The sequence below is a fragment of the Columba livia genome, chromosome 9 (genome assembly GCF_036013475.1).
Source record: "Columba livia isolate bColLiv1 breed racing homer chromosome 9, bColLiv1.pat.W.v2, whole genome shotgun sequence".
NCBI classification, from domain to species: Eukaryota; Metazoa; Chordata; class Aves; order Columbiformes; family Columbidae; genus Columba; species Columba livia.
The window spans coordinates 4758525-4771749 of NC_088610.1; the positions used below are offsets into that span (position 1 = coordinate 4758525).

The following is a 13225-nucleotide window of genomic DNA, read 5'->3' on the forward strand; positions in this document are numbered from 1 at the left end:
GTCCCTCCCGCCCGCCTCTCGGGCACCGCAACGCGTCCCGCCGGCCCCGCTCCGGCTGCGGGTCCCGCTCCGCTCCGCCGGGTGCGACTACATCTCCCGGCATGCACTGCTCCTCGCCCCGCTAACGCCGGGCCCCGCCGCGGCGCGCTGCATTATGGGAGTTGTAGTCAGCACTTCCCCGACCCTCCCGGGAAGCCGTTCGCAGCGCAGCCCCGCCCTGCCCTGCCCGTTCCCCTCAGAGGGACGGGTCGTGGCCCCGTTCCCGCTCCCGTTTCCCGTTGTGTCCTCCGGTGCCACCGCTGCACCCCCAGCCGCCCGGACGGGCGCGACACCGGAAGTCACCTCCCGGAAGCGGCACTCTCGGCGTCATCAGAACATGGCGGCCTGAGGCGAAAGGCGCTTCCCTGCCCGTCCCCTCCGCAGGTGCGTGAGGCGCCGCCGCCACCCTCCTGCCGGCCCGGGGGCGGCCCCGCCGGCGCCGCAGCGGCTCTCGGGGCGGGCGGGCAGCGCCAGGGGCACGGACGGCGCCTGGTCAGCCGGACCTGGGCGCGGGGGACACGGGGGTGGCGGGGCCGGGCCCGGCCGAGGGCGGGCGCTGCGGGTCCGTCCCGTCCCGCGGCGAGTGGAGCCGGGGGGGCCGCGGCTGCTGTTACCCGGCGGCACCGCGGCTGCTCCCCTGGCACCGAGGCGGCTCTTCCCCCGGACCCCCGATGGCCGCTCGGGACGCCCCGTCCGGGCTCTGCCCGTCCCCGACCTCCGCGGCGAGGAGCGCGGCTGAGCCCCGGGAGCGGCTCGGTCCGAGCCTCGGGCGGCTCCTTTCTGCCACGGGCCCCTTGGAGCCCAGTTTTGACACGATGGCTCGTAAGATTAGGCGAGGTAATCCTCTCGTCTGGGTGGGGGAGTGGACACGTCTCTGCCCTCGCCCCCTCGGTCAGTCTCTAAAATTAGCAGCTCCCCAAGCGAAGAAGGATCCACCCATCTCCCTGTACTTCGCACAAAAAGCGCCACTGCGCCAACTGTCCTGCAGGATTCAAGTGCAGAGTCTTCTCTAATCATTAACTTACTCTGTTAGGGTGGGAAACAAAGTTAAATCCTGTATGTAAATCGATTGTTTTGTTTTGTTTTGTTTTCCCAGATCAGGACGAAGAGGCCGCATCTCGTTATCAAAATGCAGTGTTCCCATCACTGTGAGCACCTTTTGGAGAGACTGAACAAGCAGCGAGAAGCCGGCTTTCTGTGTGACTGCACTGTTGTTATTGGCGAATTCCAGTTCAAAGCACACAGAAATGTGCTTGCCTCCTTCAGCGAGTACTTCGGGGCGTTTTACAGAGACGCATCTGACAATAATGTTGTTTTGGATCAGACTCAAGTGAAAGCTGATGGATTCCAAAAACTCCTGGAATTTATTTATACGGGAAACTTAAACCTTGACAGGTAACATACGCTATTAAAGGGAGAAACAGAATAGGGAAATAAACTTTGTGTTAAGGCAGCACTGGGATTTTTGTTCTCTGTAATAAGTTCTGGAGGAACAAATAGTAGCAGGTATTATATGTATTAGATGTTGAAGATAATCTGGTTTTATGTTTTAAAATACCGAATGGTATATGAGTGCCAAAACAAAGATATGTTGTCTGATATTTCACTGATTGATAGTTTCACTCTCTGAGCCTTTCTGTATTAATTGGAAGGGATTAACAATCTTTCATGATCTCCAAGAGAGTGAAGGATATGTGTATTCTTTCTAAAGTTGGATCGCAGAAGTCAGTTTTTGCAATGAACACACAGAAACCATGTGTGTAGTAGAGACTGAAGTCTGAGGAATGGATGAGGATAGGCACGGTTTTAAAAGGTTCCATGTGTTACAATTTGCACAAGCCTGTACTTAAACTCTCATATCGCAGTGCCCAAAATGTCTCACGGAAAAAAGTGTTTGCCCCTTTACCGTGTGGATTTTGTGCGCGTTGTGTGTTTTCGTGTACAGGGAGAATTCTTCTCTCTTAGGGAAAGAGAGAGATTATCACATGGGAGTTGTGACACTCAGAACTATGTAGACCGGGATTTTAACTCTGTTCTCAATGTCTGCTGTCAAATGCATTTCAAAAAGCCTTGTTGCTATTGATGCCTGAAAACTCATCCCTGATAATTTAAGTACACAGATGTAGAGTGTTTGGTTTTTAAATCAGCTACGAGTATTAGTAGATGAGCGTGCAGAGCCGTGTGGTGAAGTTAACAACTGGAGTGCTGCAAATTACGCAGAGCAGAAGTGTGCAGCGTTCTTGACGTCTCTCTTGGACCGCAGCAGGAGAGTTTCTGGATTCGTTCTGAGCAGCTGAGATCTCTGAAGGAAGAGGGAGGTGAAGGTACAAGTCTCACCCAGGGGGAGGTGACACCCGCAGCTCTGCTCACATGCAGCTGTCACCTTGTCCTGTGGCCCTCGAGGTGACTGCTGCAACTGGCTGCAAATGCGGTTGTCCTCTGGTGGGTACGCGGGGGACACCAGGAGGGTGCACTTTGAACTCAGCGCTGGTCCAACACAGGACGCTGAAACAGTTGTGTTCATGTACAGAGCGTGGTTGTGGCTACTTATTGTTTAATTACATTTCCTGTGTAGTAGATTGATAGAATGATGTTATTTACCATTTATCTCTCAGAGTGCTGTAGATTCATTGGTGGTACAAGTTGCCACCTTTTCAAAGTTATTTTTTTCTAAACCATCAAGGCCTGTGTTGCAGGAACTGAAAATAGTGCATAGCAGTTGAAATGAGGACTTGCTTGGTGTTAACGTTGTCTGTGCGCAGCTGATACAGAATTAAGACTGTTTGCAAATCGTTTTATAAAACAGGATTAATAGCTGCCTCCCAGAAGTGCTGAGGTGAATGCGCTGCTTGCAAATTGCGCAAGGCTTTTGGCAGAAGGATTATAGAGTGATAATTTATGCATTTTATTCTCCAGTGTTTTATCTTTTTTGCTGTGATTTCTGAGCTTTTTGGACCAACAACCCCATGTCTCGCCTCACCGCCTTACCATTGGGCTTTAAACTTAAAATTCTACAAAAGGCACAGAACTTAAAGTAAAATTCTCAGTTCTGTGGCTCTGCAGACCCCACTGGCTGCGGTTCAGGAGTAATCGTGGTACTGGGGTCTTGCAGCACTACAGCACTAGGAGATTAGATCTTCCTCTATATGTTCTTAAAGTTACATTTTCTGACAGTGTAACTTTCCAGTAGTTGTGTTTGATACAGTTGGTACAGAACAAACTTTTGCTATGTCCAGAATATTGTCACCCAAGTCTTTTTTTTTCTTGCAGCTGGAATGTTAAAGAAATTCACCAGGCAGCCGACTATCTCAAAGTAGAAGAAGTGGTCACTAAATGCAAAATCAAGATGGAAGACTTTGCTTTTATAGCTAATCCCTCTTCTACAGAGACATCCAGTATCACTGGCAATGTTGAAGTGAATCAGCAGACTTGTCTGCTGACTCTCCGAGATTACAATAATCGGGAGAAAGCAGATGCTGCTTCTGCAGAGTTGGTTGAACCTCAGGCAAAGAAAACAGCTTTAGAAAAGAAATCTCCTCAAACCAAAAAGCGAAAGAAGAATTTCAGCTCCCCCAAAAGCATACAGAATAAATCCGGACAATATCAGAACGACGTGACCGAGAACGCATCCGTGGAAATGTTTTTAGATGCGAATAAGCTTGCCACGCAGATCACGGAACAGGCTGCCCAGGGCAGTGATAACTCCGAACTACAGCTGGCAGCTGTGGTGGAAAGCGAAACGTTGGCAGCTCAGGATCTTTTAGTTCAGACTATTGCAGCAAAACAGAAGCGGGGAAAGCCCCAGCAAAGCTGTGCGCTGAAGGAGCACTGTCTGTCCAGCATAGCCAGCGAAAAGAACACTTACCAGCTGGAGACTTCAAGTGAAGAGCTTGACCAGAAGTTCTCCAAAGCTAAGCCGGTGTGCAACACCTGTGGAAAAGTCTTTTCAGAAGCCAGCAGCCTCCGTCGACACATGAGAATACACAAAGGAGTGAAGCCGTACGTGTGCCAGCTTTGTGGGAAGGCATTTACCCAGTGCAACCAGCTGAAAACACATGTAAGAACTCACACAGGTAAGCCGCTGGCCTCGTCTCCGGGACTGCAGAGACCTGTGAGCGCAGCCTGTGAGCGCAGGACTGAAAAGGTCTTTGCATTCTGACTTCTTCCTCTAGAAATATTAGCTGCTGCTGGTATGCGTACGGGGATAGTACCTGTATCCGGGCAGCATTACATTGTTTCAGCATTTTTCAGCACAAAATCATAGTTTTTACTTTAAATAGCTGGAGTGGACTTTATTAGTCTGAGCATCTTGGTTTCTGGAAAGACTCAGAAGAGCTGGCTACCCTTTAACTCTGTTCAGTGATGGAATGCCAAAAACTATCGCCAGTAGAGCATGAAAAACTCACTGTACTTGATATCAGAATTTCTGTTGCTTTTTTTAAAAACTTCTAACATATGTTTGACAACAAAAGTGGGAAAAAATGCAGCCTTTGAGTAGGTAATTTCTCCCATAAGGTCTTCAAAAAAAGGTAAGGGAGGTGGCTGAATTACTACAGCATTTGGGATTTTATTCCATAAAATGTGCAGCTGAAATGTGCAATGGTGTTATGATCTGTGCATTCAATAGCATAACGAAAAGTTTGTGTTGTATCAAGAGCTATTGGACAAAGCATCAAAGAAAAATCAGTTATGAACACTGAAAAAGTTTGCGAGCAGCCGGTTGCTGGAGCCTGGGAAGAGATACAGGCGGAGCGCTGTGCTTGCTCGTCTTTTCGTGTGTTCTCTCTGGAGATGGAAGATTTGATACTGGGTTGTTTGGTTCTTCAGGCTGATCTGGTGTAGCTGTTCTGCTGTTGCCTTTGCTGCTGGACTTAGCCCAGCGAGCAGCAGAGGGACCTGGTTTATGTAGTTTTCTTCCTTTTGTGACTGGCTTTCAGGATTCTGAAGTAACAGTGAGAACAGATTAAAAATTGTTTATTTCTGCACCTTTTCCCCTTTGGAAAACTCTGAGCAGAGGCCAGCGGTGGAGCTCTTTCCAGGATGCTGTGAAGATTGAAAGGGGTGAAGTAGGAGGTGCTGAGGTGCAGCTGCAGAGAGGGATTTGCTTTTTCACTAACCAAGGGAGAGGATTTCAAATATTGTCAGCCACTGATTAACCAAAGATTCATGTGCAAGATGGAGCTTGTGAGGAGCATTCAGGGACAGTTTGCTGCACTTTCAACTGTTGAGGGTGTTGCACGGGGAATTTTTGTGTGGGTAGGTAGGGAATTTCACGGTGCTGGTTGCTACATGTACTTTTATTTTTGATGGTTTTGTGTGCACAGTATACTGAAGAATTGTTGAGCTGCTGTCATCTAAGACTGCGGAGTTGCACAATGAGAGTGTTTCGATCACTAAGAAAACATGAATAGTCAGAGAAGTACCTGTAGCATCTACAGCAGGTGCTAACAAGAAATATGGGGGCACTAGGCTGTACATTGTAGAGCTGTTGCTGTTCGACAGGCAAGAAAAAGCAGATGATTTACTGGTCCTTCATCTTGAATATTCAAAGTCGTGAATAGACATAACCAGCAAAAAGTCTGAAAATGTAGTAGTAGCATTCTTCATGTGGGGAAAATGGCATAATTAAAAATATTAATTATTACCTTTTTCCTCTAAAAAGCAACGTGTTCAAAAATGGTCTGTTATCCGCTATACTCCTGGCATGTTCCACATTGGTGGACTGATGATGGGATGTTCCAAGATGTTCTTTGTAAAAAGTATTACAACAGACACTTGAGCTTTGCTCAGGTAATGGGTTGGAAAGTGTTCTTAGCAAATGGGTACAAGGGTTTTGTTTTTCCCTAGGGGAGAAGCCGTACAAATGTGAACTCTGTGACAAAGGCTTTGCCCAGAAGTGCCAGTTAGTGTTCCACAGTCGGATGCATCACGGCGAAGAGAAACCGTACAAATGCGATGTCTGCAACCTGCAGTTTGCAACTTCAAGCAACCTGAAGATTCATGCCAGGTAGGCAAAAGTGAGAACCTGCAAATACCTATGTGTTTATTTAAACAGAATAATTTACTCAAGTGTGAGCAAGAGTTACATGCTCACATAATTTGGTCATGTCTACTCCGTTTCTCTCGGGTCTTCTCTCATACTGGATAAGAGAATAATTACAGCTACATACTTGTTTATTAGGGAAGCAGCTTGTGATTTATGAATGTTATGGCATCCGTACTGGTATCCTTATGGCAATGATGTGGGAGTGGGTTTTGTTTTATTTTGGTTTGGTTCAGACTGCTGGTAGCATCAAGGAGGAGAGAGTTCCTTCATGGGAAGTGAAACAGAATGATTCTTGCTCTTCACTGTCCTTTTGCAGGAGCAGGAATTACGTTCCCTTGTTGGGAATTACCGCTTTATCTTTCAGTACACTGTAATGCAAAACTTGTTGCATTCTCTTGGTCCATTAACACGTGCAGGGCCTGTAGTTCAGTTCAGCTACCACTGAAATCACGAGCGCACTGAGTCCCAGAGTCAACAGACGGTGATTTTTCACTCTGTGAGAAGCTGCTGTCTCAAAACCAAACTCACAGTTTTTTCAGTTTTTTAGTTCACAGAACATTAGCACAAGGAACTTTGGGAATAAAATACTAATTGAGGGAAGGCGTTGCTTTCCTTTCTGCCCGGAGATCACTGGTGTCTGTGTTGTTTGGCAGGAAGCACAGCGGCGAGAAGCCCTACGTGTGCGACCGCTGCGGGCAGCGCTTTGCTCAGGCCAGCACGCTCACCTACCACGTGCGTCGCCACACGGGAGAGAAACCTTACGTGTGTGACAGTTGTGGAAAAGCCTTTGCTGTCTCGAGTTCTCTCATCACCCATTCCCGAAAACACACAGGTGAGCAGAGATGGAGCAGCGAGGTAGCGGGACAGGCCTGGCTGCCTGCGGAGGCGCTGGAGACAGGTAGTGACCCTGAAATCTTCGTTGGGAGTTACTCTGGAGTTGTCATTCAACTCCTATCTCCTGTTCTTCCCTTTTGACTCCCTTTGGATGTTACCTCTTGTTTCATTTTGGTCAGTTCTTTATGTATATTCTGGTTTATGCATTGAAATAACAAACTCCTTGTGTTTCCTTTAGGAGAGAAGCCATATATCTGTGGCATTTGTGAAAAGAGTTTTATTTCCTCCGGAGAGCTCAATAAACATTTTCGGTCCCATACAGGTCAGTCTCCAGACAGGCTGCTTCCTGCACTATAAATAATATTCTACCCTTACCCTTTTGCCTTTAAAATATTCCATATTGCGCTGTAGCAGAGTTTCTTAATTTATGTATCTCTCTGTTTACAGAATTTAAAGAAAATATTTAAATATTCACTTAATTGCCTTTTTTAGACTAATATCTGTGTAACAGCATAGGTGTTGATGTATAATCATGGCTTCTAACATTTGGGTGCTTTTGCTTAGTTTTAACCTATTATTATTCTGGAAACAATTTTATTCTGAATACAGACAAGCAGACAAAATAAGTTACAAAGCTGCATTTTAAAATATGACATTGAAATCTATTATCCTACATCTCTGTGTTTTCTTTCAATTTCAAGGTTGTTCTAACAGCCAAACTCTTTTTCTCAGGTGAAAGACCATTTATCTGTGAAATGTGTGGAAATTCTTACACAGATATAAAAAACCTTAAGAAGCACAAAACAAAAGTTCACACAGGTGAGTTCCTTATGCAACGAAAGGTTAAGAAACTACATCAGTTATTGTTTTGCTCCATGCTGAATAGGGTTTTTTTGATAGTAGCTCTCTTTAGGCCCAAAAGCATCCACTTTAGAGGCACCCAAACCTTTTAAAGCATAAAGTACATGCTTTAAAGTAGATTCAAGACAAATTTCCAAGCATTTGCATTGCCAAAGCAAACACGTGTTGACCAAAATAGAAGTGAATTGCTGCTGACAAGAATTTCTCTATGTGAATATTTACTTACTTGTCCCAGTAACTCGGGAGAGCTTCCCACATGAAGGCATAGTCTGAATTGTAGGAAGCTTTTTGCCTCTTCTGAATATGTTTTAGGAGTACGTCTTCACAACAGTAGTAACTGAGGTGAACAAGGCACGCTGGTTTACAAGGGTTACTTCACATCTTGAAGGCACAAATATTTTTAATGCAACAGTGAAAGATTTTTTTATGTATATGCAGTCAATGTTAATCCAAGTTAAAGCAAACACACAACATCAGACAGCTGGCTGAATGTTCCCAGCTGCCAATACTGCTCTGAAAAGACTTTTCAAATACATTCAAGTCCTATTCTACATACCAGATTTTGATCAGGAAGACAATTTATGTATATTACTTACCTGTGGTACAAAGCACAGAGGTGTTCAGATCTCCAGCCTCTTTCAGCACTGGCTCCAGATGCCTCGTTATCTGTCCATCCTTCAGTCTGTTACAAATAATTTCCTTGCGTCTGTCATACAGAAGGAATAATAGGTGTGTGTGTATGTCTGGATCTGGACAGACAGAGCAGGTGAGGGAGAGGATGAGAAAACAAGTCGCAGACAGAGGCAGCTTTGAACGTGAAAAGCTTGAGCAGCCCCATTTAGCAAGGTCCCAGTGGAGCGAGGCTGAGGTGAGAGCAGCAGCGAGCGGGTCAGCCCTCACGGACACACAGACAGACAGACGGCAGGCAGGAGCGCCGCACCGCGGAAATAACAGGCTGCAGAGCACACTTCCATAGAGAAAGGGTCAAATATCCCAGGTGGCTTAGTCAGAAAGGTGTCCAAGAGCAGTGGTGGGCTGCATTCACACAGGAAGGCAGTGAGGAATCTGTTAGCAGTGATTTAAATTAAGAATAGAAACTATTTTTCTCAGGTGACTGGATAAAAACTGTAAGGATTCTGAGTAGGATGGAGTAAGAAATGTTTTCTTCCAAATAAGTTTATGGATGAATGGTACATTGCTGTCAGTTAAAAGAGAGAATGTTTGGATGTGACTGCAGTTCTTCATTTTTCTGGGACGGAAAATCTTAAGGAAACTTTCATAATTAAACCTGATCTCCAAATCTTTGTTCACTATGATGTTAAGGATTTGTTCTCTGTACAGTGCCAAATAGACATCAAATAGGAATGTGTGAGCTATGTAGTTGTCATGCTACAAGTAGCAGAGGATGCGATTCTCGGTGCTTACATTGTATCTGCTGCTGATTTGGGCTTCGAAGCATGTGGAAACTACTGCCAGCCCAGCTGCCCGGGCAGTGTTTGACACTCCAAGTGTCTGACAGTCATTTCAAAGGGAATTTGCAGAATTTTTGCAGGAGCTTTTGAACTTTTTTCTTTTCCCCTCAGGATCTGAAACTCCCCCTGATTGTAACGCACTTGATAATTCTTTCAATGAACAAGAATCCATTCAGAGTCAGAAAAGTCCTTTATCGGAGTCCATAGACGTGAAACCCTCGGAGATGTCTTTAGCACTTCCCCTTCCCATTGGGACTGAAGACCATCAGATGCTGCTGCCCATGACGGGCAGTCAGTCTCCTTCATCAGAAACGTTACTAAGATCTGCTGTGACTGGATATTCAGAACCTCAGTTTATCTTCTTGCAGCAGTTATACTGACAGTGCAGTACGGAGCCATCGAGGTAATTTGGTCGTGAACTTGGGTAGTTTGGTAAGATGAACATAAGCAAGCCAGCAGTCACACTTGTTGAATTGGACCTGGTCTTTTTTTCTTTTGTGTAAAGACACTTGTAAGGCATTTCCTTTGTGCAGTGCTGTCTTTTGGGTTTGCTTGAATTGTGCTCATACACAATCAATTTTCTCTTTGCAATTAACACTGATTTCTGGGAGACGATTCCTTTCCAGCAACACCTGCCTTAAGAATTCTCTGTTAAATATCTTAATGTGTTTTGGAGATCTCCTCCCATGTTCCTGCTGATCCGGTGCATCACAGTGTCGTTTGAGAGCAGACGTTTAAAGCCATATTTGATAGTTTATTAACCCAGAGGTGCAAGGGGAAAATAATCATTTGAATGTATTAACACTAACAAGCTTGTACTCCTGCATTCCAAGGCGATGTAACGGTACGTGACAGAACGTAGGCCTGTGCTCTGCCGAGGTGCTTGCAAAGAATTCCTGCTGTGTGCCAGCAGTAGCCATCTTGAGCTGAAGTCTGACCAGAGGGAGAGAAAGTTTTGGGTATATTTTCCTGATAAGGCAAGTAAAGGAGTGGTTAATTATTTTTTTCTATAGTGTGGTAAGTCAGAGGGTTCTAGGGGCACAGATGCTACTGGGTATTCTTTCCAACAAGTCACCCTTTTCCCCTCTTCTTTTGTTAAAGTGAATCCAGCATTGTTTTATCTTGTCCCAGATTTATTTTTCACATCCTTAACATTCCCCAGTTTTGGCACAAACAGCAGCATTTGCTCAAGAGAGCTGGAACGTCAATATTGTAGATGAGATTAAAAGATGCATTGACTTAATGTAACACGTGACTTATAGCTTCGTAATCCTTTTTTGTTTTAATAGTAGTGCTTCTAGTGTTCCACAGTAGGTACAGAAAAGGAAATAAATCCTGCCCTTCACTGTGAAAATAATAAAGTGAATACTACATGAAGACCATTAAGGAAGAATAAACAGATCAGATTGCTATTCTTCAAGGCAAAGGGTTGTTAGAGTAGGACTGATTTGTTTTAATTGAAGTATTTATGTATTGCTTTCTATCTCATGTCACTTGTCGACAGTAACTGCACAAAACTACTATCTAGCAAGACTCATGGAGAGGTGTGTTTTATTGCTGATAATGTACATTTTCAAGAGCAACGTTTTTAGTGTCTTGGTAGGGTCATCACTTTAAGACTTGTTGACAATAGGAGTACTTTTATACTCTGTTTTGCCAGTTTGTGCCATTAACATAATGTAAGCATTATTTAAGTAATCGTCAAATTAGTAAGGAAACATAATTATGTACCAACAATGCATTTAAAGGTAATATTTGTTGGTTATTTACTTGGTGCTAGCATTTTATTTCCACTGATGCCTTGTTGTCCAGACACTGATAAATAGAAGAGCATAGGAGATACCTCTTAACCAGTTCTGTTCTACATGGAGTAATAATTAATCTGCACCTTAATTAAACAGACTTGTGACAGATTTCTTGGAGGATTCCATTTAAATATTCTGCAAATGGTCTCGTGACTCCTCAGCATGACTCTAGATTTTTTTAATTATTTTTCCTTCCCCTCTTCCTACACGTTTGTAGTTGTAATAGACCTTTAACTGCTTTGTGGTGATTGTCTTAAGATGCGACATGTTTAAAACTCAGCTTCTTGATCATATTCTATGCTTTAATACATGGTCAATTTGCTGATAAAGTCTACTGTGGACAGCAAGGAGTACAAACACACTCACCAGGAGCATCCTTAATGCAGGCGCTTCTAACTGTCCACTAAAGCTGATTACCTGCCCACCCTTTATTTTCTTTGCTGTATCTGCACTACAACATGTATGACCAGCTCATTTCCTTCAGAATGCTGGCGAAGGACAATGGATTAAGTTCTCTGATTTTTTTTCTTTCCTGTTTGGCATTTTCCCCTTCCCCCCCCCGCTTTTATTTTGTAGCTCTGTTATTGCTGTAGCACCTGAAGGATTCCTTAGTCTTGCCATTTACGACTAAAGAACTATAGAGATGGAAATCTTGACTGTTTGAAAAAAAACAAGTGAACTTTACCCGCTTGTCCTAAGGTTCCTCTTTACTTTCTCTCTCTGAAAATAAAGCAGAAGTCTTGGGATAGACATAAGCTCAGTCATGAATACTGACAATAAACAATACCATACGATCACTAAATGTCATATTTAAACAGCTTTGGAAGATAACAAAAGCATATTATTAGTTTATCTGAGGAAAAGTATCTGAAGATTAACAGGTCCAGGATAAATAACAACGAGAGAGAACTAGCTCTGGAAAAATAGTTTTTAAAAACCCACATTCCTGCATAGAAAATGCATTCCATAACTGTGTGTGTTTGGGCTGGTTTTATATTTCTGAAATTATAGCTTATTACTGTATTCTTAGATTTCAGACTTTTTTAAAAAAATACAGTGCTTAGATTTATACAGGATTTGTTTAGATACTTATACCAGTAGCACTTGCTTTATTAGTCATTTAGTTTTCTTTATAGACAAGAAGATGATTATTTTTTACAAAACAACAATTTTAACCTTTCTTAATAGAATACACAGGCTTGTAGTTTTGGCTTGGAGCAATAATTTAGTTACCTGCACTCTTGAGTCTCCATCTGAGGGTTTTGATTCTTATCCTCACCTTTCGTGAAGATATCTCACCTGCTGAGGTATGATCTCTATGAACTGTATTCATTTACTAGAATATAGATTTTAAATATATATATGTATATATATTTGTAGGTGTGTTGAGGCCAGGTGCTGCAGGACCTGAAGACACAGGTCCTTATTGTACCTTTTGCCAGTAGTTGCATGGAAATCAGCTGCACATCTAATTCCTGGGCTTACAGATTCCGAGTTCATTTTGGAGGTACAAGGTTTATAACAGTATTGATAACTGTCTGTAAGGAATTAATATGGGAAAGCATGGAATTTTTTTAGGCAGACATCTCCTTCTTGAGACCTACCCACAAAATGAAAGAGGCAATTTTAATAATTCCATTAACAGTAATTTAGAGAAAATGACATGATTTGTCACACCATTGTTTCAGGCAGTTTTGCACTGACATCAGTGCCAGTTTTGCCTGAATAGATTATCTGCATCTGGAAATTTCTTACTTGAGAGTAATTCTTTGTGTGACACTTATTTCCAAATATGTGCCTAAATGTGAGCACTGACCAAGCATGACAACTTTTCTGAAATCATGTGTTTCAAAAAAACTTTCAAGGATGGACAAGTCCCATGTTAAGGATTTCAGGGCTGCGGTCATGGAGAGGCTGTTGATAAGCCTTGCAGAATTAAGTTCAGTTAAGGACAAATAACTGATTTTTTGGTTAAATTATTTTTAAAGTATCTTTAATGTATATACATTTTTTCCTCTGTTATTTGTATATAGCTCAACTCTCAATTTTATAATCCCCTGGGAAGGGAGGGGGTTGTACATATTTAGCCTGAAGTGTTTTCTGTTAGACTTTAATAAACTTGTTTTGTAATTTCCCTCACCTGGTGTCTCCTGTTTATAACTGCAAGG

At 43.4% G+C, this 13225-nt stretch overlaps 1 protein-coding gene across 3 annotated transcripts; it reads left to right on the top strand.

Moving 5' to 3' along the window:
* Window positions 1-271: 271 nt before the first annotated feature.
* On the top strand, window positions 272-13196 carry MYNN (myoneurin). Of its 3 annotated transcripts, none has more exons than XM_065073513.1 (8): window positions 272-423; window positions 1136-1434; window positions 3310-4112; window positions 5887-6046; window positions 6739-6917; window positions 7158-7241; window positions 7652-7738; window positions 9364-13196. In XM_065073513.1, exons 2-8 carry the CDS (start codon window positions 1169-1171, stop codon window positions 9630-9632), a joined length of 1848 nt encoding a protein of 615 aa, XP_064929585.1. In that variant the 5' UTR covers window positions 272-423; window positions 1136-1168; the 3' UTR covers window positions 9633-13196. The 3 variants fall into 3 exon arrangements, with proteins under 3 accessions (XP_064929585.1, XP_064929588.1, XP_064929587.1); XM_065073516.1 differs by having other exon boundaries at window positions 354-423; window positions 1141-1434; XM_065073515.1 differs by lacking the exon at window positions 272-423 and adding an exon at window positions 529-876.
* The last annotated feature ends 29 nt before the right edge of the window (window positions 13197-13225 follow it).